Consider the following 27,868-nt stretch of genomic DNA (forward strand, 5'->3'; position numbering starts at 1 on the left):
TTGATGGGTTAACAGTTATTAAACTGATCACTTACGTATTTTCTACCTCACCTGTTCTTGAGTTACATGCGATACGTTTCTTTCTACAGGCAAACCCTTGAACGAGCCAGAGTGAATGTGACGCTTCCTCCATCCGAGGCAAAGGAACAGTGCAGCCAGCGCCTTCTCACACACAGTATGTCCATTATCACTCTCAGAGCACAGAGACACAGACAGCTCATCAGTTCCACAGTCTCAGACAGCAGAAGTAGTCAGTCCCACACTGATCTCAAGTTCCAGAGACACATTTTCAATCCAACAGCCAAACAGAGGAGGTGAGGCAGACTCTGTTCCATTTCTCCCGAACTCAGTCCCGCTGACAGGTAGATACAAAAATTCCAGTCCAAAGTCTCGTTTTCAGATTGTCAATTTCACAAAATGGCAATATTAGCGGTGAATTAAATACCAGATACCCCGAGATTCAAATTGAATACGAGCCCAGAACTCTCACACACACGTGAGTTCAATACATGCCTTATTGATTCGAATAGTGCATCATGCGGATACAAATTGCAAGTCCAAAACTCATGTACAATATCAGATTGAGAAATGCTGTGACAGTATAACCTGAGAAACACATTAGATACCAGTTTATAATATACTCATGTTAAGAGATTTAATGATACAGTATCACAGACACACAAGTCCAAAAATCTTACAAAACAAAAATTAAAGATGCAGTATCAATTCATTTCATGCAGACTGATCTGCACATTATATACCAATTCAAAAATGTCAGTTTGAAAGATACATTATCATTCACAATATTACTCAGAGATACAGATTTAATAGTTGTCCAAAAAGCACACAAATTATCTGATTAAAACCTCCAGCATCAAATCCTAAAGTGTATCCATATTGATAAAAACTATTTAAACATTGAGATATTAAAGCTACAATATTGAACACCATAATGTAATCTGAGAGAATAAATATAGACACAGAATGAATCTCACACTCAGATACAGTACAGAGACTGACATGCAGAAGGAATCCGAAACTCACATACAGTACTGGAGACTGACAGATACAGAGTGAATCCCACACTCACACACAGTACCAGAGACTGACAGATACAGAATAAATCCCTCACTCACACACAGTACCAGAGACTGACAGATACAGAATGTGTCCCACATTCACACACAGTACCAGAGACGAACAAATACAGAATGCACCCCACACTCACACACAGGACAAGAGACTGACAGATTTAGATTGAATCCTACATTCAAATACAGTACCAGAGACGGACAGATACAGAATGAATCCCACACTCACACACAGTACGGGAGAGGGACAGATCCAGAATGAATCCCACACTCACACACAGGCCAAGAGACTGACAGATACAGAATAAATCCCTCTCTCACACACAGTACCAGAAACTGACGAATACAGAATGTACCCCACACTCACACACAGGACAAGAGACAGAGAGATTTAGAATTAATTCCACATTCAAATACAGTACCAGAGACTGACAGATACAGAATGAAACCCACACTCACACATAGTACCAGAGACTGACAGATACAGGATGATTCCCACACTCACACACAGTACCAGAGAATGACAGATACAGAATGAATCCCACACTCGCACACAGTACCAGAGACTGACAGATCTCGAATGAATCCCACACTCACACACAGTACCCGAGACTGACAGATACAGAATGAATCCCACACTCACACACAGTACCAGAGACTGATCGATACAGAATGAATCCCACACTCACACACAGTACTAGAGTCTGATCGATACAGAATGAATCCCACACTCACACACAGTACCATAGACTGACAGATACAGAATGAATCCGATACTCACACACAGTACCAGAGACTGACAGATTCAGAATGAATCCGACTCACATACGGGAACAGAGACTGACAGATACAGAATTGCTGCTTTACTCGGTCATCATCCTTTGAATCTGGTAGATAAATTGAAAGAAAGTCAGTGAAACTACTCCATTTTAATGTTTGTCTCTGTAGAATTTACTGCCCAATAAAGTGAACACGGGTCCGGGGTCCGTTCAATTCCCTTTTGCTTTGCTCTCGCTCTCATTCAGATTTACACCGCCCCCGGTTTTCCCGTGAACCACCACTTTCAGGGCTATGAATCAGAATTTAGTTCCTTCCTCTTTCTCACTGTGGAGCCAATCTCTGAAATAATTAATTACTGATCTTAATATCCCGCATATTAGCAGCACGTTCCCCGCAGTGTAACAATCCAGAATCAACGACTGGAGAAAAGAATTGGCTCATTTTCAGGCTTCGTCCATGATTCCGTTTTCAGGACACACGGTTCCTGTTCAGTCCCTGCAACGGAATCAATTGATAACCTGGAGTTTGTTATTTTTACAGGTAGAAGTGAAATTTGTCCATATCAGCAATCTATGATTGGGATTATATTCCGCAAGTTATAGACAATGTGTTTTTGAAACAGCGCTCGGAATTTGGGACGTGTAATACGGAATAACATTATTACAAAGAGATTTTAAGTCTTTGTGTAAAAACGACATGGCCGAGTAATTCACTTATTTCATACACTGAAATTGGCGGCCTTTTTCAAATTTTAAAAAATCGGTCAATTGTGGCCAACAATTTGCTCCGTTTTCTTATTGTCGTCTCTCCGATTGGTTAAGGAAATTAGTTTTCAAGCAAAGCAACCAATGAGAAGTAGCCTCTATTTACAGCGGGGTTTGCCAGTTGGGCCTGTGGTAATTCCAGGTCCCCAATGACTGAGCTCAAACGGTTCAATTTCACAAACCCTCTCAGTATCAGTGTCAGAAACAACCGTCAGAGGGAAAATCCAGATCACAAGCTGGGCCCTTATCACAGCGGCTCAGCTCAACCTGTTCTCCCATGGAAACCCCCGGTCCCACATCACAACATCTGACTGATAAATAGAACCAAAACAGAGCGAATGGAGTGAAGGAACATTTCAGCGAGGTGGGGGGGGGGGGGGGGGGGGGGAATTCAGCTCCGGGTAAACTCACTTGTAACGTTCCCTGGACAATTCAGTGCACTCAATAAGGGAAAGTTCCCTCTCAGTAACCGGTGCAGCTCGCCGCCGATCCCACCTCACCGTACTGTGTGTCACAGAAAACTCTTTAATTGTAAAACTATTCCCGAGCCCCATATAACCCCGCACCAGTTCCCAGGTCAGTGCTCTCTCTGTGAGGCGGTGGGTGGCTCTTAGAAGAGCCTTTGGTTTGTGTCCGGTTAGAAAGGGTCGAGTTGTTCAGCCGCCGAATCCATAGAGAGTGCGGCCCTGCCGTTTCAGAGCGTACACCACATCCATGGCAGTGACCGTCTTGCGCTTGGCGTGTTCAGTGTAGGTGACCGCGTCCCTGATCACATTCTCCAGGAAAACCTTCAGCACCCCGCGGGTTTCCTCGTAGATCAGACCCGAGATCCGCTTGACACCGCCACGGCGAGCCAGGCGGCGGATGGCTGGTTTGGTGATCCCCTGGATGTTATCACGAAGCACTTTCCGGTGCCGCTTGGCTCCGCCTTTGCCCAGTCCTTTTCCTCCTTTACCTCTGCCAGACATGATGATTCTTCACTCAGATCGCTGCTGAATGAAAGACTCTCGCCTTTCTTCTGCATTTATAAAGCCCGCCCCGACCTGGTTGAGAAATGCACATTATCGGAGAGTCCGGGGAAGAGTGTTTGAATGAAAGACAGAGCATGAAGTGCGGGAGAGGAGGAGACTGGCTCAGAATGACGGACAAGCGGACGTGCAACTTCAAGCTCCGCCTCCAGGAATTAGTTACCGTCCTTTATAAAATTTTCACCAGCATCAAATAGGAAATACAAATTCAGAGACAATCCTTACAGACTCCGGCTTGATATTCAAGGGTTTCCAGAAAAAAAGGCGGAATATATAATTTAAATTCAATAAATGAGGCACACTACAGTTCCAACACAATCACTTTCATAATAAAATCAATCAATGCCGCTACGGAACCGTTGGAAGAGGGATAGTTTTAGTTTCAGATTTGTAGCTGACAGGAGGCGCCCAATAGTTTAATAAACATCAATCGGTGTGGAAGGCAATCTGTACCTTTCCGTGCTTGGGTCAGTATGGGACTGGATAGAATCAGGCACTGGGATGAATGGAGAATGATCCTGTGTGTGGACTGGGTAGATTCAGGTCCTGGGATGGACAGAGACAGTTACTGTGTGGGTACAATGCGTTTATTGGAGCTGAAGTCATTGGGAACTGGACAGAATCAGGGAACGGAATGGACAGACCCAGGTCCTGTATGGGGACTGCATGGATTCAGGGACCAGGATGGACAGACCCAGGTCTTGTGTGGGGACTGGATAGATTCAGATATTGGATAGACAGACCCAGGTCCTGTGTGTGGACTGGATAGATTCAGGTATTGGATGGACAGACCCAGGTCCTGTGTGTGGACTGGATAGATTCAGGTATTGGATGGACAGACCCAGTTCCTGTGTGTGGACTGCATATATTCAGGGACCGGGATGGACAGAGACAGTTCCTGTGTGGGTAAAATGAGTTTAATTAGAGCTGAGGTCATTGGGGACTGGATAGATTCAGGGACCGGAATGGATGGAGATTGGTCATGTGTGGCTATTATGAATTGAATTAGAGCTGGAGTCAGTGTGAAATTGGATAGATTCAGGGACCGGGATGGACATACCCAGGTCCTGTGTGGGGACTGGATAGATTCAGTGGTCGGGATGGACAGACCCAGGTCCTGTTTGGGGACTGGATCGATTCAGGGACCGGGATGGACAGAGACTTGACCCTGGCCACTGTGTGAGCCGGAATATGACCGTTCGCAACCTTTGTGTCCTATCTGTCCCTGAGATGAGCATCCGACCACATATCCGCTCCATCACCAAGACCTAATTCCACCTTTGAAACATCGCGCGTCTCCGCCCCTGCCTCAGCTGATCTGGTGCTGAAACACTCATCCATTCCCTTGTTACCTCCAGACTTGGCTATTCCAATGCTCTCCTGGTCAGCCTCCGATCTTCCACGCTCTGTAAACATGAACTCCTACAAATCTCCGTTGCCCTATTCTAACTCCCTCCAACTCCCGTTCACCTGTCACCCTTGTGTTCGGTGACTTACATTGGATCCCATTCCTTCAACCGCTATAGTGATGTAATATATCAACGTAGACCGGGGATAACTGTGATCAATAGGTCAGTCTCTTCAGACAGTAACCAGCCCTTTCACAGATACAGTGGGTGGCTCTGAAAAGAGCCTTTGGGTTGATCAGATTAAATCTTGGCCGATTTACTTGCTCTTGGAGCTCACATTGCTGGTTTTCTTCGGCAGCAGCACGGCCTGGATATTCGGCAGCACCCCGCCCTGAGCGATGGTCACCCGTCCCAGCAGCTTGTTGAGCTCCTCGTCGTTGCGGATGGCCAGCTGCAGGTGTCTGGGGATGATGCGGGTCTTCTTATTATCGCGGGCCGCGTTGCCGGCCAGCTCGAGGATTTCAGCCGTCAGATACTCGAGCACAGCAGCCAGATAGACCGGGGCTCCGGCACCCACACGTTCAGCATAGTTCCCCTTTCGCAGGAGCCTGTGAACACGACCCACAGGGAACTGCAGTCCGGCCCGGGATGAGCGAGACTTGGCCTTGGCCCGAGCTTTCCCGCCGGTTTTTCCTCTTCCAGACATTTCCACAATCTCACAAACACTTTCACAAAGAATGAAGAAATCTTCCCGCACTCGCCCTTCTTATACCTTCTGGAGGTATAAAGTGGGGGCACTTGTAATTGGTCAATCTGTTGTCAATCTCATTGGTTTAGCGAACAGCCCAATCAGAGAGCTGTTTTATTCGCCAATCAATAGCCGGCAATGAGAAAAGGGCGGAAAATACCGAACTGAACCGTTTTTTTGAAATTTGAAAAGCCCGCCAAAATATTTGTAACACAAGAAGCGGATTTAGTAAATAATGTCGCCTTAAGACAAAGATTAAAAAATCTCTCTCCTTTTACTCTGTTATTGCACATTTCCCGTCACAACTTCCAGAATCTTTTACAATCCGTTTAAAATCCGGCTCCCTTCACCGTTCGCTTTCAATGTAACGGGACAGATTCCAGCTCAATCTTTGTAAAAGTAACAAACCACAGATTGTGGATTGATCCCTGTTCACAGGAGCTGCAGCGCGATCGAAACCGGAGCCGAGACTCCTGGTGTAAGAAGTCGAACAGTGACAGAGCCTTTCGACTTTTCTGTACTCGGTGTGACGTCCCTTTCAGGGTTGCTGCATTTCAAATGATTGCGGTTCTCAAAGTGATATTCCCGAATAATGAACAAACAAACGTGAAAAGGAGAAAGAAATGAAGTCTAATCCATCGCCTTAAGACGGCTATGAAGGGGCAGACGCGGGGGAAGGGGCGGAATATGAACGGGAATGAGAGGATCAGGGACACGTTTTTGGTTATTGGAACTAAACAGAAAGCGACACATAGATTATTATACCTGGCAGTGATTATGAGAATCTTCCAGATTTCAAGAGAAATTAGAAAAGCACAAGAGTTATAGAGAGACAGTTACTATCAAACTATCTACAGTAAAATGATTCCATACAGAGGGGTCGGCACAGCGTCTTCAGAGAGACTGTGGGTGGCTCTTAAAAGAGCCTTTGTGTTTATTTTTTTTCAGTTGATTGTGGAGTTTTACTTGGAGCTGGTGTACTTGGTCACCGCCTTTGTCCCTTCCGACACGGCGTGTTTGGCCAGTTCTCCGGGCAGCAACAGGCGCACAGCGGTCTGGATCTCCCGGGAGCTGATGGTGTGGCGTTTATTATAATGGGCCAGGCGGGAAGCCTCACCCGCGATGCGCTCGAAAATATCGTTCACAAAGGAGTTCATGATGCTCATGGCCTTTGAGGAGATGCCGGTGTCGGGGTGAACCTGCTTCATCACTTTGTAGACGTAGATGGAGTAACTCTCCTTCCTCGACTTTCTCCGCTTCTTGCCGCCCTTGGCTGGTGCTTTACTCAAGGTTTTCTTGGCGCCCTTCTTGGGAGCTGCTTTCTTGTCCTCAGGCATCTCAAAACTCAATTTCAGACCCAGAAATGACACAAATCCACTCCGAGCTCGGATGAAATAGGCAGCCCCACAACCCTATGCGAATAAGGGATGGTGGAAGGCAATGATTGTGATTGGGACATTGGGAGTGATAAACGTCACCTTTTCCTTTCACTCTCTGATAGGTTTCTTCAGATATCCAATCAGATTCAGTATCTGCCACCAATCACAAACACGCTCACACTTCACGTTCTCCGGTTTCAGCAATTTGTTCCGAACTGTTGCAGTTCTGCTTCCGGCCAGTAGATGTCCCCAAACCCCTGACATTGAAGTTTGCAGATGAGAGAGAGACAGAAGATAAACTCATTCTTCACATTATATTGCACGAGTGGGATTCAGAGAAACTGGGAATGGAGAACATTTTGTTGGAGCAAACATTTTTTGTAATGTCGTGTGAAATGCTTGTAATTATTTAGTGGGTATAGCCTATTCTGAGGAAGAATGTAACAAAATTCAAGAAGACTTTAATAAACTTGCTGAAAGGCGGTGTAAATGGCCATTGAATTTCCATATAGAAAGTTGTGACGTGGTGCATTTTGCTCGGGGGAATAAGGAGGCCTCACACTGCTTGGAAAACAAGAGTCGAAATGGGGTCGAAGAGCAAAGGGATTTAGGGGTACAGATTGACAAATCATTAAAGTAGCAACTCAGGTTGATAATGTCATAGAAAACAAACACAGAGGTTTATTTCTAAAGGAACAGAATTGAAAAGGAGATAAGTTCTGTTGAACTGTAATTTAAACTGTCAAACCTTCTGTCAAACTATTAAACCTTCCCTTTCTGAAATCCGTGCTGACTATTCCTTATTATATTTTCGGTTTCTAGATGTTTATCTACTGCATCATTGAGTAAAGGATTCCATGATCATCCCCACCACTGACCTTTCGTTAACTGGTCTATAGTTCCCTGCACTTGTTCTATCTCCTGTTTTAAAATATAACAATCCCATTAGCTGTCATCCAGTCCTTTGGCACTATTCCACTTTGTGATGATTTTGTCTATATATGTAACAGTGCATCTGCTATCTCTTCCCTTGCTTCATTTAATATGCACGGATACAATCCATCAGGACCAGTTCAACCACCCTTTCTAACTTCAATGTCTTGATATCTTTATTGACCTCTTCCTTTAATATCATGTTCACCCTGTTAATCTCCCGGGTAAATACTGAGCAAAGTAATAATTCAATATTTCTGCTATTTCGCTGAACTTACCTGTGAGTTTATCTTGTGCATCCCTCAGTGGCACTCAAACTATTCTGATTTTCATTTTGTTATTTTTGTATCTGTAGAATAATTTATTATTTCTTTTCATATACCTTGATAATTTGATTTCGTGGTTCCTGTTTTCTTCTGTAATTGTTTTTGTGACTTCTTCCTAACCTCTTCCTATTTGCTTTTGTCATCCTCTTATTTAATATCTATGAATGAGAAATTCCACCAGCTTGTTGTGTCTGTTCAGGGGCTGATGTTTGGGAACTATTTATTGTCTGTGATTCAAGTACCAAAAACCCAAAGGGCGCAATTCAGTGTGAAACTCCACAGAAACACTCTACTTCTCTCTCCTCGTGAAATAAGGCGCTTTCATGGTGAGTATAGCTGCCTTCCAAACAGTTAATTCCAACAGGTTTGAATCCAAGCACGCTGAATTCAGAAACACCAAGACTGGAATCAAATTTGATGATGTTCAGAGGGATCGTGTTTCCAAAACACAAACGGGTCTAATTTATATTTTAAAAATATTTTAAATATTCATTTATTTCCCCCATAACGTTGAATTTAACTTTGTTCCTTTGTATTATTATTTCTCCTGATCTGTACAGTGGATACAGGACACAATTGCCCGGATTCAGTGAAATTAATTGATTTCCTGAAGTTTTTCCCTCTGCAGATTCCAGTTCCTTATTTAAATTATGTCGGATTAACCTTTCTGATCGATAGAAGGGTCATTGACCTGAACCGTTAACCCGAGCTTCCCTGCTCCACAGATGCTGCCGGACCTGCTGAGTCTTTCCAGCATTTTCGGTTTTAATTTTTTCTATGTTTTATCCCTTTCACTTTTGACGGTCATTGGAACTTCCAGATTTGCGCTCAGTTTTTATTTGTGTTTCAGTTCGGTTTATTTGAATTAATATAAATCGTGTCCTGAGAAATCAGACAGAAATATTGCGCAATGTAGAGTGAAATATAATGGGGCAACTTTCGAATGAGCAAAACAAGAACTTTATTATGAATCAATTGTCTTCATTTTCACTGACAAAATATGAAAAAATACGAGAGCAGAAGTTACAGAGAGAAACTCTTTCCTCCCATTGCATTGTCCTGAATCTGTATCAACGACAGATGATGTGAATTTGTTCCACTCTGTTACAGTTCTCCCTTACAGCCAGTAGATGTCAGACTGTATGTGAGTGTGAGATTCATTCTGTGTCTGTCAGTCTCCGGTACTGTGTGTGTGTATGTGTGTTTGTGGGATTTATTCTTTATCTGTCAGTCTCTGGTGCTTTATGTGAATGTAGGATTCATTCTATTCTTGTCAGTCTCTGATACTGCGTGTGAGTGTGGGATTCATTGTGTAACTCCGTCTCTGGGACAAAGTGAAAGTCTGGATTCGTTCTGTATTCTTATTTCATGTTACAGTATATTGCTTGAAACTGTATGTTTCATTCATTAATGGATGCACAATCTTTTGTCCAGCATTAATTTATAATTATGGATACACTTTTGGATTTTGTTTTAATCAAACAATGTGTGTGAGTTTTGGTGTAGGATTACACTTTAATCTCTGAAGACTTTTGTAAATGATAATTTACATTTCATCTTTTACTGTGAAATTATTGGACTGGTATTTCTTGTGCAGCTCAGTCTGCGCAAATGGAATTGATACTCTATCTTTCAGTCTGATTCTGTGTAATATATTTAGATTAGTCTGTAAGGTGTAGCTCAGTCAGCTATAATGGAATTGATACAGTAACAGACTTAAAGATGAAGTATGAGGTTTTTGAACTGGTATGGAATGTGTAGCTCAGTCTGTACAAATCAAATTGATACTGGGGCTCAATCAGCTATAATAAGAATGATACTGTATCTTTCAGTCCGATACCGTGTGAGGTTTTTGGACCGGTATGTAATGTGTCGCTTAGTCTGCACTAATGGAATTGATGCTGTACCTTTTAGTCTGCTACTGTGTAATATATTTAGACTGGTGTGTAAGGTGTAGCTCAGTCTGCACAAATGGGATTGATACTGTATCTTTCAGCATGGCCAAGAATGTGATTTTTGGACTGGTAGGTAATGTGTAGCTCAGTCTGACACTGTATGAGATTTATGGGTTGTTTGTAATTTGTAGCTCATTCAGCATTGATGGAATTGATACGTTTTCTGTCAATCTGACACTGTGATTTTTTTTGTTCTAGTATGTAATGTGTGGTTCAGTCAACACTAATGAAATTGATGCTGTACATTTCAGCATGAGCTTGAAGTGATTTTTGGACTGATATGTAATGTGTAGTTCAGTCTGTACGAATGGAATTGACACTCTAGCTTTCAGTCAGACACTGAGAGAGATTTTTGGACTGGTTTGTAATGTGTGGCTTAGTCCACACTAATAGGATTCATACTGTATATTTCAGTACGACACTGCATGCGAATTTTGGACTGTATATAATGTGTAGCTCAGTCTGCAATAATGGAATTGATACTGTATCTTTCAGTCTGATGCTGCGGAATATATTTAGACTGGTGTGTAATGTGTAACTCATTCTGCACTAATGGGATTGATACTGCATCATTCGGCATGACCCTGAATCTGTTTTTTGAACTGTTATATAATGTGTAGCTCAGTCTGCTGTAATGGAATTCATACTGTGCCTTTCAGTTTGACCCTGAATGTGATTTTTGGACGGGTATATAATGTGTAGCTCAATCTGCACTAATGGGATGATGCTGCATCTTTCAGTCTCATACTGTGAGAGATTTTTGTACTGGTATGTAATGTGTACGTCAGTCTGTACTAATCAAATCAATACTATATCTTTCAGTTTTATACTGTATGAGAATTTTGGACTGGTATCTAACGTGTACCTCAATCTGCAGTAAAGGAATTAAAACTGTACATTTCATTCTGACACCATGAGGTTTTTGAACATATATGTGAGTCAATTATGGGTAACATCTGAATTGGTATCTAATTTGTATCTCAGGGTGTACTATTGGCATGAATACTGCACCTTTAAACTCAAAATGTGTGTGAATTGAGGGCTGGTATTTAATTTTAATCTTGGAGTACACTATTGTTATTCACTCTGTATCTATCAATCAGTACCATGTGTCAGTTCTATCTGGTATTTAATTTGTAGCTAAGGCTGAAATAATGTGAGAATTGAAACAGTGCCTTTCAATCTGAAACTGGGTGTGATTTTGGACTGGGAATTATTTATTTGCCATTCAGCGGTACTGAGTCATTGTGAAATAGAAATTCCGTCTGTCTCTCCTGCTCTGTTTGACTGTTGGATTGGGATCAGTGTGGTATTGACCATTTCTGCTATCTGAGAATGTGGAACTGATGACCTGTCAGTGTCTCTATGCTCTGAGTGTTAATGTACATACTGTGTGTGAGAAGGAGCTGGCTGCACTGACTGCTCCTTGTGCCTCGGGTGGAGTAAACATCCCACTGATTCTGGGTCCTTCAACGAATTGACTGATGGAAAAAAAACTGTCTCTTGTAACTCAAGAACAGGTGAGGTAGAAAAAACCAAAAGTGATCAATTGAATCTCTCTGTTAATAATCATTGTAATATCCACAAAGGAAAAACAGCGCTACAAACAGTGTCAGTGTCTGATTCCACTGCAGTACTGCAGCACTCAGCTTCTGCACACCAGGTGTGTTGGGCAATTTTACAATTTAGTGACATCCAGACACAACCCAACCCCTGCACTGATCCATGAATGGGTCTACCCGATTGGGCAGGGACCTTTGTACATATCAGATTTCTACTCCCCTTTCTCATGGGACTAACCGTTCAACCGAAACAAAACAGCCGCTGTTTAAAATGTGACCTTCACACTTCTCACCTGATGCCTGCAATAGATGCTCTTTGTATAACTCCCCATATCCTTACTGTCCGGCTCTGTTTACTGTTCAATAACAAACACTAAAGGTTAATGGGCAGGTTTAAAAAATCAGATTTAGTACCTGCCACCAATCACAAACACGCTCACACTGCACATTGTCCGGTTTCAGCAATTTGTTCCGAACTGTTGCAGTTCTGCTTCCGGCCAGTAGATGTCCCCAAACCCCGGGACATTGAAGTTTGCAGATGAGAGAGGGACAGAAGATAAACTCATTCTTCACATTATATTGCACGAGTGGGATTTAGAACAAAACTGGGAATGGAGACGAGCTGCAAGTACATTTTTTTGGACCAAAAACTACTTGTAATGCTGTGTTAAATTCTTGTAATTGATTTAGGGGGTATAGTCAATATTGAGGAAGACTGGGACAAAATAACCTTGCAGAACGGCCGTGCAAATGGTCATTGAATTTCAATATAGAAAAGTGTGAGGTGGTGCATTTCGCTCGGGGGAATAAGGAGGCCACATACTGCATGGAAAATAAGAGTCTAAATGGGGTAGAGGTGCAATGTAAATCATCCTGAGAAATCAGCGAGAAATACTTCGCAATGTAAATTGAAATACAATGGGGTAAATTCACAACTATCGAATGAGTGAAACAAAAACTTTATTATGAATCAATTGTCTTCATTTTTCACCGTCAAAAAGTGCAAAAATACGAGAGTAAAAGTTGCAGACCGAAACTTCCATCACATTGCACATTATCCTGTTTCTGGAACCACGACAGATAATGTGAATTTGTCCCCTCATTACAGTTCTCGCTTACGGCCAGTCGATGTCAGTCTCTAGTACTGTATATGAGAGTGGGGTTGATTCTGTATCTGTCAGTCTCTGGTACTGTGCGTGAGTTTGGGATTCATTCAGTATCTGTCAATCTCTGGTACTGAGTGTGAGCATGGGGTATGTTCTGCATCTTTCAGTCTCAGGTACTATAGATAAGTGATGGATTCATTCTGTATCTGTCAGTCTCTGGTACTTTATGTGAGTGTGGGATTAATTCTGCATCTGTCATTTTCTGGTGCTGTATGTGAGTGTGGGATTCATTCTGTATCTGTCATTCTCTGCTACTTTATCTCAGTGTGGGATTCATTCTGTCATTCAGTCTCTGAGACAATGTGCAAGTCTGGATTCATTCTGTATTCTTATTTCAGTTTACAGTATCGTATTTGAAACTGTATCTTTAATGCTTTAAATTATATATAGTTCTTCGTCGATTATTTACATTGTTAATATGGATACATTTTTCGATTTTCTTTATTCAAACAATGTGTGAGAGTTTTGGAGCAGTATTATATCTTAATCTCTGAACTGTATTGTGAATGATAATGTACCTTTCAATCTGTTCCCGGTGAAATTATTGGACTGGTATGTAATGAGTAGCTCAGTCTGCGATAATGGGATTAATTCTGTATCTGAGTCTAACACGACATGTGATTTTTGGACACGATATGTAATATGTAGCTCATCCTGCACTAAAGGAATTGATACTGTATCTATCAGTCTTATACTGTATGAAGTTTTTGGACTGGTGAGTAACATGTAGTTCAGTCTGTGCTAATGGAATTGATATTATATCTTTGAGTCTGATAAGGTATGAGATTCTTGGATTGCTATATAATGTGTGGCTCAGTCTGCACTAATGAAATCGATACTGTACCTTTCAGTCTAACATTGTATGAGATTGTTGGACTGTTATATAATGTTTAGCTCAGGCGGTGCTAAAATAATTTAAACTATATCTTTCAGTCTGATCACTTATGTGATTTTTGGACTCGTATGTAATGTGTAGCTCAGTCTGCACCAATGGTATTGATAATATTTATATCTGTATAATACTGAGTATTTACCAATATATCTAATATGTAGCTCAGTCTGCACTAATGGAATTTATACTCTATCTTTCAATCTGATACTATGAGATCTTTGGACTGGTCTGTAAAGTGTAACTCAGTCTGCAGTAATGTGACTGTGACATTCATTCTGTATCCGTCAGTCTCTGGTAATTTTTGAGTGAGAGATTCATTCTGTATCTGTCAGTCCCTGGTACTGTGCGTGAGTGAGATTCATTCTGTTCCGGATACTGTATGTGAGTGTAGGATTCATTCTATATCTGTCAGTCTCTGGTACTGAGTGTGAGCATGGGGTTTATTCTGCATCTCTCAGTCTCAGGGGTATTATATATAAGTGATGGATTCATTCTGTATATGTCAGTCTCTGGTGCTATCTGTGTGTGTGGGATTCATTCTGTATCTGCCATTCTCTGCTACTTTATCTCAGTGTGGGATTCATTCTGTAATTCAGTCTCTGAGACAATGTGCAAGTCTGAATTCATTCGGCGTTCTTATTTCAGTTTACAGTATCGTTTTTGAAACTGTAGATTTAATACTTTAAATTATATAGAGTTCTTCATCGAGTATTTAATTTGTTAATATGGATACACTTTACAATTTTCTTTAATCAAACAATGTGTGTGAGTTTTGGAGTAGTATTACATCTTAATCTATGAACTTTATTGTGAATGATAATGTCCCTTTCAATCTGTTCCCGGTGAAATTATTGGACCCTTATGTAATGTTTAGTTTATTCTGCAATAATGGGATTAATTCTGTATCTCAGTCTAAACTGTATGAGATTTTTGGACTGGTGTGTAACATGTAGCTCAGTCTGTGCTAATGGAATTGATATTGTATCTTTGAGTCTGATAAGGTATGAGATTCTTGGACTGCTATATAATGTGTGGCTCAGTCTGCACTCATGAAATCGATACTACATCTTTTAGTCTAATATTTTATGGGATTTTCAGTCTGGTATGTAATGTACAGCTCAGGCAGTGCTAATAGAATTGAAACTCTATTTTCCAGTCTGATCATTTATGAGGTTTTTGGACTCGTATGTAATGTGTAGTTCAGTCTGTACCAATGGTATTGATACTGTTTATTTCAGTATAATACTCCATGAGTATTTACCAATATATCTAATATGTAGCTCAGTCTGCGCGAATAGAATTGATACTGCACCTTTAAATCTGACACTATGAGATTTTTGCACTGGTATGTAATGTGTCACTAAGACAGCATTGATGGAATTGATGAGGTATCTTTCGATCTGCGACTGTGAGATTTTTGCTCTGGGACGTAATGTGTAACTCAGCCTGCACTAATGTAGGTGACTGTGAGATTCACTTTGTATCTCTCAGTCTCTGGTACTGACTGTGAGTGTGGGATTCATGCTGTAACTGTCACTCTCTGGTACTCTATTTGACTGTGGGATTCATTCTGCATATACATTCTCAGGTACTGCTTGTGAGTGTGGGATTCATTCTGTATCTGTCAGTCTCTGGTACTGTGTGTGAGATTCATTCTGTATCTGCCAATCTCAGGTACTGTGTGTGAGTGTGGGATTCAGTCTGTATCTGTCAGTCTCGAGTACTGTGTGTGAGTGTGAGATTCATTCTGTACTCTGTCAGACTCTGGTACTGTACGTGAGTGTGGCCTTCATTCTGTATCTGCCAATCTCAGGTACTGTGTTTGAGTTTGGGATTTATTTTGTATCTCTCAGTCTCTAGTGCTTTATGAGAGTGTGGGATGGTTTTGCTATCTGTCAGTCCTTGGTACTGTATGTCAGTGTGGGATAAATTCTGTATCTGACATCTCTCGTACCATACTTGAGTGTTGGATTCACTCTGTGTCTGGCAACCTCTAGTACTGTATGTGAGTGTGGGATTCATTCTGTGTTTGTGTGTCTCTGTACTGTATCTGAGTGTGAGATTCATTCTGTATCTGTATATAATTATTCTCTCAGATTACATTATGATTTTCAATACTGTAGCTTTACTATCTTAATGTTTAAACAGTTTTTCCCAGTATTTAATTGGTAAACATGGATACACTTTAGGATTTGATGCTGGAGGTTTTAATCAGAAGATTTGTGTTTTTTGGACGAGTATCATATCAGTATCTCTGTGAGTACTATTGTGAATGATAATATTTCTTTCAAACTGATATGGTGACATTTTTGAATTGCTATATAACGTGTCGATCAGCCTGCAGTAAAGGAATTGATACTGTATCTTTAAATCTCATGCTATGAGTGTATTATAAACTGGTATCTAATTTGTTTCTCAGGTTACACTGTCACAGCATTTCTCAATCTGATATTGTACATGATTTTTGGACTTGCAATTTGTATTCGAATGGTACACTATTCGAATGGATACTGCATGTATTAAACTCCCGTGTGGGTGTGAGGGTTCTGGGCTAGTATTCAATTGGAATCTCGGGGTATCTGATTTTTAATTCATGGCGAATTCTGCACTTCTTGGAAATTGACAATCTGATAGTGTGACTTTGGACTGGGATTTTTGTATCTACCTGTCAGCGGGACTGAGTTCGGGTGCAATGGAACAGCGTCTGCCTCACCTGCTCTGTTTGACTGTTGGATTGAAGATGTGTCGCTGGAACTTGGGATCAGTGTGGAACTGACAACTTCTGCTGTCTGAGACTGTGGATCTGATGACCTGTCTGTGTCTCTGTGCTCTGAGAGTGATAATATACATACTGTGTGTGAGAAGGAGTTGGCTGCACTGTTCCTTTGTCTCGGGGGGAGGAAACTTTACATTCATTCTGGATCCTTCTCGGATTTGCCTGTAGAAAGAAAATTATCTCTTGTTACTCAATAACAGGTGAGGTAGAAAATACAAAAGTGATCAGTTTAAAGCTCTGTTAATAATTATTTTGTACATCCACAAATGAAAACCAGTGATACAGTGTCAGTGTCTGACTCGACTGCAGTACTGCAGCACTCAGCTTCAGCATACCAGGTGTGTTAGGCTGTTTTAGAACAATTTAGTGACATCCAGACAAAATGCAACCCCTGCACTGATCCATGAATGGGACTACCCGATGGGGCAGGGACCTTTGTACAGGTCGGGTTTCTAATCCCCTCTCCCATGGGACTAACCGTTCAACTGAAAGCAAACAGCCGCTGTTTGAAATGTGTCCTTTACACTTCTCACCTGGTGCTTTCAATAGATGCTCTTTGTATAACTCCCCACATCCTTACTGTCCGGCTCTGTTTCCACTCGTCACTGTCCAATAACAATAAACAGGGTGAGACTGGAACTAAACCAGGAACATTCACTACTGGTTTGGGGAGAGAAAGCAGCAATGATTTTAAATAGCAGGTTCTTCCCATTCTCTCTCCATTCCCCTGGACACACCCTGTGCACACACAGCCCGAGAATGACCTCTCCCTTCCCCGGCTCACTCCATGTTCCGGGACCAGTTCCTGATCCACTCCGCCTCTTACAAACAGACCCCGGACTCCCCGGCCCTTACGCTGGACTCAATGCCGATCTCTGAGCCCATCTGCGGACACGGTCCCGAAGCGATGAGCTGCTGTAACGAGGCTACTCTTTGCTCCCTTCCCCCGGGGGCCGTGATCTCTCCATTCCCGGCTGTTTTAAACCAACTTCTTCCGCTCACTGAGGGAATGGCTCCCACAGGCCGAGCTGGGGGAGGGGAGCGCGCATGCGCTCTTCTGCTCACCAACAATCAGCGCTGGGGGCGGGGCTGGGTCACGCATGCGCAGATATCTGGTTTAATTCCCAATACAAAAATCGATGGAAACTGTTATTGAGTGTGAAACGGACATACTGATAGGAAGTGTGAGACTGATACATTGTCTGTGTGTGTGTCTCTGTCTGTCTGTTTATCTGTCGGTCTGTCTTTCTCTCTCTCCAGCGCTGTAAATGAAAGCGAAATACTGTTACTGAACTTAATATCGACACCCTGGTGGAAGGTAAAGATTGATTCAGTGTTTGTGAACAGACCTCCGGTGCTGTTGGTGAGATAGTCACTGTCCCTTCTATTATGTATGAGCCGGATTGACGGTGCATTTATCAGTCTCCAGTCCAATAAGGAAAGGTGGAGAGAAACAGCCTCTAACGGCCTGACACTGGACTGCCTGTTAGTGTTGAATTTATTCTGTAACTCGCCATCTCTGGGTGTTGAGAATGGGACGGATCGGACACCAGTTACTATTGTCTGTCAGTCAGTTTAGGAGGAGAGAGAAACACAGAGAGACTGGAAGAGCCCAGAGCGGATAATTTGTATTATCGTCTTAACCAAACATATTTCTGTGTACGAACAGTATAATATTTTAAAACCAGATGTGAATTATCACACCAACAGCTGTGATTGTCTCCTGCCCCTGAATCTGGGGACCACACACTGTGAGGAGCGCCGGCCTCAGAGTGTTTAACAGTTACTGAGCTGGGAAACTACAACTAACCCCCGAGAATCTGCAGCACAGGCCGAGCGGGGAGGAAAGCCTGTCCCGGGAATTGTCAATCTGGCGACCGGTTTGTCCTGTGAATGTGAAGATGTGAACATTGTGTCAAAGAGAGTGTGTTAAAGGGGCGGGCGGGTTAGATTAATGTCACTGTGTTTGTGTGGCCGGTCACATCGCCGTATTTCCGGGTCGCTTTTCAGTAAAATTTTTAAAAATCCCTTTCAAAGGATCGCCCTCCTCCCCTGCCGAGCTCCGAAGTGAAAATTTAAGGTAAGGTTTGAGTTCAATTCCAGATTTCAGACGAAAAACGGAGATCGTGTCAGCGATCGGGTGAGAGAGCGCGATCAGTGCAGCAATGAAACGGGTTGAAATCGAAACTGGTGCTTTCAATTCCGGTGAAAGTTTTTCGACAGCAAACATTCCGGTGTTAGATATAGGAAGGGGCTAGTCTGGGACTCTGGAGTGCCCGATTTTAATTGTAACCGGCGAGTTTAAGAGGAGAGAGAAACACAGAGAGGCTGGAGGGGCCGGGAGCTGACAGCAGGATGTCTCCGCCCCGTCCGCTCTGTGCCTTTAAGTTGCTCTGTGCCGCCGCCTCTCGTTTCATTTCTGACCCAGCTCTGACTGTCAGAGAGATTTTCTTCAGAGTCCCGGACATGACAGACACTGCAGCCGCCGAAACGGCTCCTCCTGCCGCCGCCGCCGCTCAAACCAATGCTCCGAATAAGAAGAAGGCGGTTCCCCGACCCACCGGTCCCCCGTTGGGCGAACAGATCCTCAAGATTGTGGGGGATTGCAAGGATCGCAAGGGGATATCCCTGGCCGCGATAAAGAAGGTTCTGGCTGCCAAAGGCCTGGATGTGGAGAAGCACCGTTCCCAGATTAAATTAAGTATCAAGAGAAATGTGGAAAAAGGCTCCCTGGTGCAGATCAAGGGCACGGGCGCCTCGGGCTCCTTCAGAGTCGCTAAGAAGGAAACTCAGGCAAAAGTGGTAAAGAAGGTGAAGAAACAAGTGACCAAGAAATCTCCCGGAAAGAAACCAGCGACCAAAAAAACAGCGGTCAAGAAATTAACGGCCAAGAAACCGGCCGCCAAGAAATCAGCGGTCAAGAAACCTGTTGCCAAGAAATCGACCACGAAAAAGGCGGCGAAATCACCAATTAAGAAGAAAGCGGCGGCAAAGAAGCCCAAGACCCCCAAGACAGTGAAGGCGAAGAAGGTAGAAAAAGCGAGGGCCAAGCCCAAGCCGAAGTCAGCTAAGCCCAAGAAAGCAGCGGGCAAAAAGAAGTAAAAAATCAAGTGCAACTTGTGAACATCTGAACCCAACGGCTCTTCTCAGAGCCACCCACGTCTCTCAGAAAAGAGCTGACCCCGGAATCAGATGATTCCTGTCCCGGGGCCGGGCTCAGATTTCAGATGGAAATCATTGAAAATAAACCCAGGGTCCTGGTGACTCACTACCCACGCCCCAACCCCACTGTCTGAAATAAAATAGAGAGAACACAAAACAAAGGCTCTTCCAAGAGCCACCCACCGCCTCACAGACCTGGGAACGGGGAGAGGAAAGATCTCGGGCTGGGGAAGCAGTTTCCGATATGTCCGGGCCGGGCCTCACTCGAACTGGCGTGTGTTCGGCTCCAGTCCCAGTTCATTTTTCTCACAGATTCAGGGCGAGAGTCCGTGACAGGGTAAAACTGGCGGAGATCCGCCGCTATCACAATTAAAACCCCAACACATGAGATTCTCCAAATCAGCTGGAATAAGTGTTTGTAAACTGCTGAACCCGTCTGGGAGGGGATGTGTGGGGAGATCGAATCGGGTCTGCCACTAAAATGGAAGGAGACGGGTAGATATGTTAAAGAAGGGACTGTATTTGGGCAGGAATATTACTGACTCTTAATTGTAATGGGGCTTATTCAAAAGCTCCGAGTTTCTGGAAATCCTTGAATATGAAGCCCGAGTCTATAAGGGTTTGTGCGGAGCGCTGTGTTTCGGTTCTATTATCGATAAACGGTTTGAAATTGGCGGGTGGATAAAGCTGGAGGTGGAGCTGGAAGATCAGAGGCCGCTCTCTGCTCTGTCCGTTACTCTGACTCTCTCCTCCCCTCTCTGTTTAATATCTCACTCTGTCTCCTCCCCTCTCTGTTCAATGTCTCACTTTGTCTCCTCCCCTCCCTCTATCATCCTGTGAATGTTTCAGTCAGGTCGGGACAGGCTGCATGAAAAGGGAACCAGCATAAGTTCGCTGTTCATTCAGCAGCGATCTCAGTGAAGAATCATCATGTCTGGCAGAGGTAAAGGAGGCAAAGGACTGGGCAAAGGCGGAGCCAAGCGGCACCGGAAAGTGCTTCGTGATAACATCCAGGGGATCACCAAACCAGCCATCCGCCGCCTGGCTCGCCGTGGCGGTGTCAAGCGGATCTCGGGTCTGATCTACGAGGAAACCCGCGGGGTGCTGAAGGTTTTCCTGGAGAATGTGATCAGGGACGCGGTCACCTACACTGAACACGCCAAGCGCAAGACGGTCACTGCCATGGATGTGGTGTACGCTCTGAAACGGCAGGGCCGCACTCTCTATGGATTCGGCGGCTGAACGACTCGACCCTTTCTAACCGAACACAAAACAAAGGCTCTTCTAAGAGCCACCCACCGCCTCACAGAGAGAGCACTGACCTGGGAACGGGGAGAGGAAAGATTTAGGAGTGGGGAAGCAGTTTCCGATATTTAATTACGATGGGGAGATTCCCCAACATTCAGTAAAGGGAGATCAGCCATCCCGAGAGAAAGCGGAATTCCCGGTTTCACGGTATAAATGAACAGGTGGTGATACAGAGTCTTTCCGCAGACATTGCATTCTCCGTTCAGAGTAAAATCCCGCCTCACAACGTCTCCCGCTGTGTCCTCTCTGCTCGGTGTTTCATTCAATTATCAGGTCGATGTGAAGTTTCTGTTTGAGGAGCGGTTCACCGGGCTGGAACTGGCGGGATTTTTGAAATTGAAGCTGGACTTTGTCCTGTTACGGAAAACAATGACCGGGGCTTAATTCCCGCCCGTTTACAGACAGATCAGAGAATGAACCGGAATGTGAAACAGCTTGAGATGTGAGCTGAGGAGTTGGAAATAATGGAGATTATAAAGAGAGGGATTCTTAAATTGCTTGAGAGAAATGAGATTTTCTTGAAACTGTTATTTGATGACCTGAAATTGGCGGGCTTTTTGAAATTCATGTTTAATTTCAGCTCAGCCAATTGGGCACAATACCTCCCGCCGTTTCGGTCTGACTGACAGAGCTCGGTTCAAATCTACCAATCACAGTCCCGGGGCGGTCCCTCCCTGACAGGGTGTGGGACTTCAGCCAATCACATGCCAGGGGCGGATCAAATTAGACCCGTTAAAAGGCGGCCCCGGAGCTGACTCCGTATTAACACTCTCTGGGTCTCAGGTTGTTTTGAGATTGGTTGAGAAAATGGCCAGGACCAAGCAGACAGCGCGCAAATCGACTGGCGGGAAAGCTCCTCGCAAACAGTTGGCTACCAAAGCGGCCAGGAAGAGCGCTCCAGCCACGGGCGGAGTGAAGAAGCCTCATCGCTACAGACCCGGCACTGTGGCTCTGAGGGAGATCCGCCGCTACCAGAAATCCACCGAGCTGCTGATCCGCAAACTGCCCTTCCAGCGCCTGGTGCGAGAGATCGCTCAGGATTTCAAGACAGACCTGCGCTTCCAGAGCTCGGCCGTTATGGCCCTGCAGGAGGCCAGCGAGGCTTACCTGGTGGGGCTGTTTGAGGACACCAACCTATGCGCCATCCACGCCAAGCGAGTCACCATCATGCCCAAAGACATCCAGCTGGCCCGCCGCATCCGCGGGGAGCGCGCCTAAACCCGACCCGGCTTCAGCACCAAGTGCAACAAAGGCTCTTTTCAGAGCCACCAAATCGGCGATGGAAAGAGCTGTGATCGCCTGGGTTGAAATCGCATGGCCGTGAGAAACTTGCTTGAATGGGAAATGCATAAAAGGGAGGGAGCAGATGTGGGACGGACAGGGACAGAATAATTCCCTCACTCACATCCAAAAAGAAATTGCACTCACATTCTCAATTCAGCAATCGCTGACACAATAATCAGCATATCAGTCAGCATCTGTTCAAATCTGGGCAAAATAACTCAGACTGAGCCAGTGTTGTCCGAGAATGAGACAGAAAATCATCATATGCGTCCCTGGTATTTCTGTATCCCACCCGCCCAATTGACAAATGACGATTTTGTTATTTTTTGTCTCATTCACCATACAATCTGCAATTATCAATCTATGGGAGATTGGCGACATCTGCTGTCCTGAAGCGAGTACTGCAAAAAGACCGATCTGGATCATTTGTATTGAACAAGTTATTGTTAGTTTCTCGGATCGGAATCAAGTCCCTATTAAATTGATTCATGACTCGCTTCGACAGTAACCAGCCCTTTCACCGATACAGTGGGTGGCTCTGAAAAGAGCCTTTGGGTTATCAGATCATGTCACCCAGTTTATACCACTAAGCTCGTCCCAATTGCCTGCACTTGGCCCATATCCCTCTATACCCATCTTACCCATTTAACTGTCCAAATGCTTTTCAAAAGACAAAATTGTACCCGCCTCTACTACTGCCTCTGGCAGCTCGTTCCAGACACTCACCACCCTTTGAGTGAAAAAATTGCCCCTCTGGACCCTTTTTTATCTCTCCCCTCTCACCTTAAATCTATGCCCCCTCGTTATGGACTCCCCTACCTTTGGGAAAAGATTTTGACTATCGACCTTATCTATGCCCCTCATTATTTTATAGACTTCGATAAGATCACCCCTTAACCTCCTACTCTCCAGGGAAAAAAGTCCCAGTCTGTCTAACCTCTCCCTGTAAGTCAAACCATCAAGTCCCGGTAGCATCCTAGTAAATCTTTTCTGCACTCTTTCTAGTTTAATAATATCCTTTCTATAATAGGGTGACCAGAACTGTACACAGTACTCTAAGTGTGGCCTCACCAATGCCCTGTACAACTTCAACAAGACATCCCAACTCCTGCATTCAATGTTCTGCCCAATGAAACCAAGCATGCTGAATGCCTTCTTCACCACCCTATCCACCTGTGACTCCACTTTCAAGGAGCTATGAATCTGTACTCCCAGATCTCTTTGTTCTATAACTCTCCCCAATGCCCTACCATTAACGGAGTAGGTCCTGGCCCGATTCGATCTACCAAAATGCATCACCTCACATTTATCTAAATTAAACTCCATCTGCCATTCATCGGCCCACTGGCCCAATTTATCAAGATCCCGTTGCAATCCTAGATAACCTTCGTCACTGTCCACAATGCCACCAATCTTGGTGTCATCTGCAAACTTACTAACCATGCCTCCTAAATTCTCATCCAAATCATTAATATAAATAACAAATAACAGCGGACCCAGCACCGATCCCTGAGGCACACCGCTGGACACAGGCATCCAGTTTGAAAAACAACCCTCTACAACCACCCTCTGTCTTCTGTCGTTAAGCCAATTTTGTATCCAATTGGCTACCTCACCTTGGATCCCATGAGATTTAACCTTATGTAACAACCTACCTTGCGGTACCTTGTCAAATGCTTTGCTGAAGTCCATGTAGACCACGTCTACTGCACAGCCCTCATCTATCTTCTTGGTTAACCCTTCAAAAAACTCAATCAAATTCGTGAGACATGATTTTCCTCTCACAAAACCATGCTGACTGTTCCTAATTAGTCCCTGCCTCTCCAAATGCCTGTAGATCCTGTCCCTCAGAATACCCTGTAACAACTTACCCACTACAGATGTCAGGCTCACTGGTCTGTCGTTCCCAGGCTTTTCCCTGCCGCCCTTCTTAAACAAAGGCACAACATTTGCTGCCCTCCAATCTTCAGGCACCTCACCTGTAGCGGTGGATGATTCAAATATCTCTGCTAGGGGACCCGCAATTTCCTCCCTAACCTCCCATAACGTCCTGGGATACATTTCATCAGGTCCCGGAGATTTATCTACCTTGATGCGCGTTAAGACTTCCAGCACCTCCCTCTCTGTAATATGTACACTCCTCAAGACATCACTATTTATTTCCCCAAGTTCCCTAACATCCATGCCTTTCTCAACCGTAAATACCGATGTGAAATATTCATTCAGGATCTCACCCATCTCTTGTGGTTCCGCACATAGATGACCTTGTTGATCCTTAAGAGGCCCTACTCGCTCCCTAGTTACCCTTTTGCCCTTTATGTATTTGTAGAAGCTCTTTGGATTCACCTTTGCCTGATCTGCCAAAGCAATCTCATATCCCCTTTTTGCCCTCCTGATTTCTCTCTTAACTCTACTCCGGCAATCTCTATACTCTTCAAGGGATCCACTTGATCCCAGCTGCCTATGCATGTCATATGCCTCCTTCTTCTTTTTGACTAGTGCCTCAATCTCCCGAGTCATCCAAGGTTCCCTACTTCTACCAGCCTTGCCCTTCACTTTATAAGGAATGTGCTTACCCTGAACCCTGGTTAACACACTTTTGAAAGCCTCCCACTTAACAGACGTCCCTTTGACTGCCAACAGACTCTCCCAATCAACTTCTGAAAGTTCCTGTCTAATACCATCAAAATTGGCCTTTCCCCAATTTAGAATTTTAACTTTTGGGCCAGACCTATCCTTCTCCATAGCTATCTTAAAACTAATGGAATTATGATCACTGGTCCCAAAGTGATCCCTCACTAACACTTCTGTCACCTGCCCTTCCTTATTTCCCAAGAGGAGGTCAAGTTTTGCCCCCTCTCTAGTCGGGCCATCCACATACTGAATGAGGAATTCCTCCTGAATACACTCAACAAATTTCTCTCCATCCAAGCCCCTAATGCTATGGCTGTCCCAGTCAATGTTGGGAAAGTTAAAGTCCCCTACTATTACCACCGTATTTTTCTTGCAGCTGTCTGTAATCTCCTTACATATTCGCTCCTCAATTTCCCGTTGACTATTTGGGGGTCTGTAGTACAATCCTATCAAAGTGATCTCTCCCTTCTTATTTTTCAGTTCTACCCATATGGACTCAGTGGGCGAACCCCCGGATATATCCCCTCTCACTACTGCCGTGATGTTCTCCCTAATCTAGAACGCAACTCCCCCTCCTCTCTTACCTCCTGCTCTATCTTTCCTATAGCATCTGTACCCTGGAACATTGAGCTGCCAGTCCTGCCCCTCCCTTAGCCATGTTTCAGTAATAGCTATAACATCCCAGTCCCATGTACCCATCCATGCCCTGAGTTCATCTGCCTTGCCCATCAGACTTCTTGCATTGAAATAAATGCAGTTTAATCTAGACTTCCCTTGGTCTTTGCCCTGCTTTCTCAGACCATCTGTCCGGTCATGTTCTGTACACTCTCCCTTACTGCCTTTTGTTTCTGTCACCACTTTATTTCCATCTGACTTCGTGCATCGGTTCCCATCCCCCTGCCACATTAGTTTAAACCCTCCCCAACAGCACTGGCAAACACTCCCCCTAGGACATTGGTTCCAGTCCTGCCCAGATGCAGACCGTCCAATTTGTACTGGTCCCACCTCCCCCAGAACCGGTTCCAATGGCCCAGGAATTTGAATCCCTCCCTCTTGCACCATCTCTCAAGCCACGTATTCATCTTAGCTATCCTGTCATTCCTACTCTGACTAACCCGTGGCACTGGTAGCAATCCTGAGATTACTACCTTTGAGGTCCTACTCTTTAGTTTAACTCCTAACTCCCTAAATTCAGCTTGTAGGACCTCATCCTGTTTTTTACCTATATCGTTGGTGCCCATATGCACCACGACAACTGGCTGTTCACCCTCCCCCTCCAGAATGTCCTGCAGCCGCTCCGAGACATCCTTGACCCTTGCACCAGGGAGGCAACATACCATCCTGGAGTCTCGGTTGCGTCCGCAGAAACGCCTGTCTATTCCCCTTAAAATCGAGTCCCCTATCACTATAGCTCTGCCACTCTTTTTCCTGCCCTCCTGTGCAGCAGAGCCAGCCACGGTGCCATGAACCAGGCCACTGCCACCTTCCCCTGGTGAGCCATCTCCCCCAACAGTATCCAAAACGGTATACCTGTTTTGGAGGGAGATGACCGCAGGGGACCCCTGCACTGCCTTCCTACTCTTCCTCTGTCTGTTGGTCACCCATTCACTATCTCCCTCAGTAATTTTTATCTGCGGTGTGACCAACTCACTGAACGTGCTATCCACGACTTTCTCAGCATCGCGGATGCTCCAAAGTGAGTCCATCCGCAGCTCCAGAGCCGTCAAGCGGTCAAACAATAGCTGCAGCTGGACACACTTCCCGCAGGTGAAGGAATCAGGGATACAGGAAGGAGCCCTGAATTCCCACATCTCACAAGAGGAACATGACACGGCCCTGGGATCTCCTGCCATGACTTAACCCTTAAATTAGCTTAAGAACAACTACAATGTCAAGAGAAAAAAAAAAGGAAAGAAAAACTACTTACCACTCCCTTTAAGGAGTTTACTCCTTTAAATTGTTCTCAATTTAGAGAATGTTAACTACACTAGGGACCTTGATTCACTAAAAAATAAACGCTACTTCCTATAAGACCTGCAGACCTCCCCTTCTTTTTACTTCAGTTACTGTCGATAAGTAGAAATACTCACCTGAACCTACTCACCAATCAGCTGCCTCCCCTGTGTCGCGTCCCGATCTGCTTCCTGACGTCACTTCGAACTCGGTCGCAGCTCCGCTCGGCTCCTCTCAGCTGTTCTCAGCGCTCTGAAATCCCGCCTTTTATGGGACGCTCCCTCCGCTCGGCTCGGCTCCTCTCAGCGCTCTGAAATCCCGCCTTTTATCGGACGCTCCCTCCGCTCGGCTCGGCTCCTCTCAGCTGTTCTCAGCGCTCTGAAATCCCGCCTTTTATCGGACGCTCCCTCCGCTCGGCTCGGCTCCTCTCAGCTGTTCTCAGCGCTCTGAAATCCCGCCTTTTATCGGACGCTCCCTCCGCTCGGCTCGGCTCCTCTCAGCTGTTCTCAGCGCTCTGAAATCCCGCCTTTTATCGGATGCTCCCTCCGCTCGGCTCGGCTCCTCTCAGCTGTTCTCAGCGCTCTGAAATCCCGCCTTTTATCGGACGCTCCCTCCGCTCGGCTCGGCTCCTCTCAGCTGTTCTCAGCGCTCTGAAATCCCGCCTTTTATCGGACGCTCCCTCCGCTCGGCTCGGCTCCTCTCAGCTGTTCTCAGCGCTCTGAAATCCCGCCTTTTATCGGACGCTCCCTCCGCTCGGCTCGGCTCCTCACATCGTTCA

At 44.7% G+C, this 27,868-nt stretch overlaps 2 protein-coding genes and 1 pseudogene across 2 annotated transcripts; 2 read left to right on the top strand and 1 right to left on the bottom strand.

The window, feature by feature from the left end:
- LOC137312388 (zinc finger protein 850-like) overlaps positions 1-27,868 on the top strand; it is a 568,085-nt pseudogene that overhangs the window by 517,444 nt on the left and 22,773 nt on the right.
- LOC137312396 (histone H2A-like) lies at positions 5,329-5,718 on the bottom strand. Its single transcript, XM_067978963.1, has one exon. The coding sequence runs from the start codon at positions 5,716-5,718 to the stop codon at positions 5,329-5,331; it is 390 nt and encodes a 129-aa protein (XP_067835064.1).
- On the top strand, positions 19,216-19,851 carry LOC137312465 (histone H1-like). The gene has a single exon (XM_067979015.1). The coding sequence runs from the start codon at positions 19,216-19,218 to the stop codon at positions 19,849-19,851; it is 636 nt and encodes a 211-aa protein (XP_067835116.1).

Source organism: Heptranchias perlo, unplaced genomic scaffold (assembly GCF_035084215.1).
Source record: "Heptranchias perlo isolate sHepPer1 unplaced genomic scaffold, sHepPer1.hap1 HAP1_SCAFFOLD_43, whole genome shotgun sequence".
NCBI classification, from domain to species: Eukaryota; Metazoa; Chordata; class Chondrichthyes; order Hexanchiformes; family Hexanchidae; genus Heptranchias; species Heptranchias perlo.

Excerpts from the sequence above, each read along its gene's own strand:
- LOC137312396 (XM_067978963.1), bottom strand. The coding sequence starts at position 5,718 with ATGTCTGGAAGAGGAAAAACCGGCGGGAAAGCTCGGGCCAAGGCCAAG.
- LOC137312465 (XM_067979015.1), top strand. The coding sequence starts at position 19,216 with ATGACAGACACTGCAGCCGCCGAAACGGCTCCTCCTGCCGCCGCCGCC.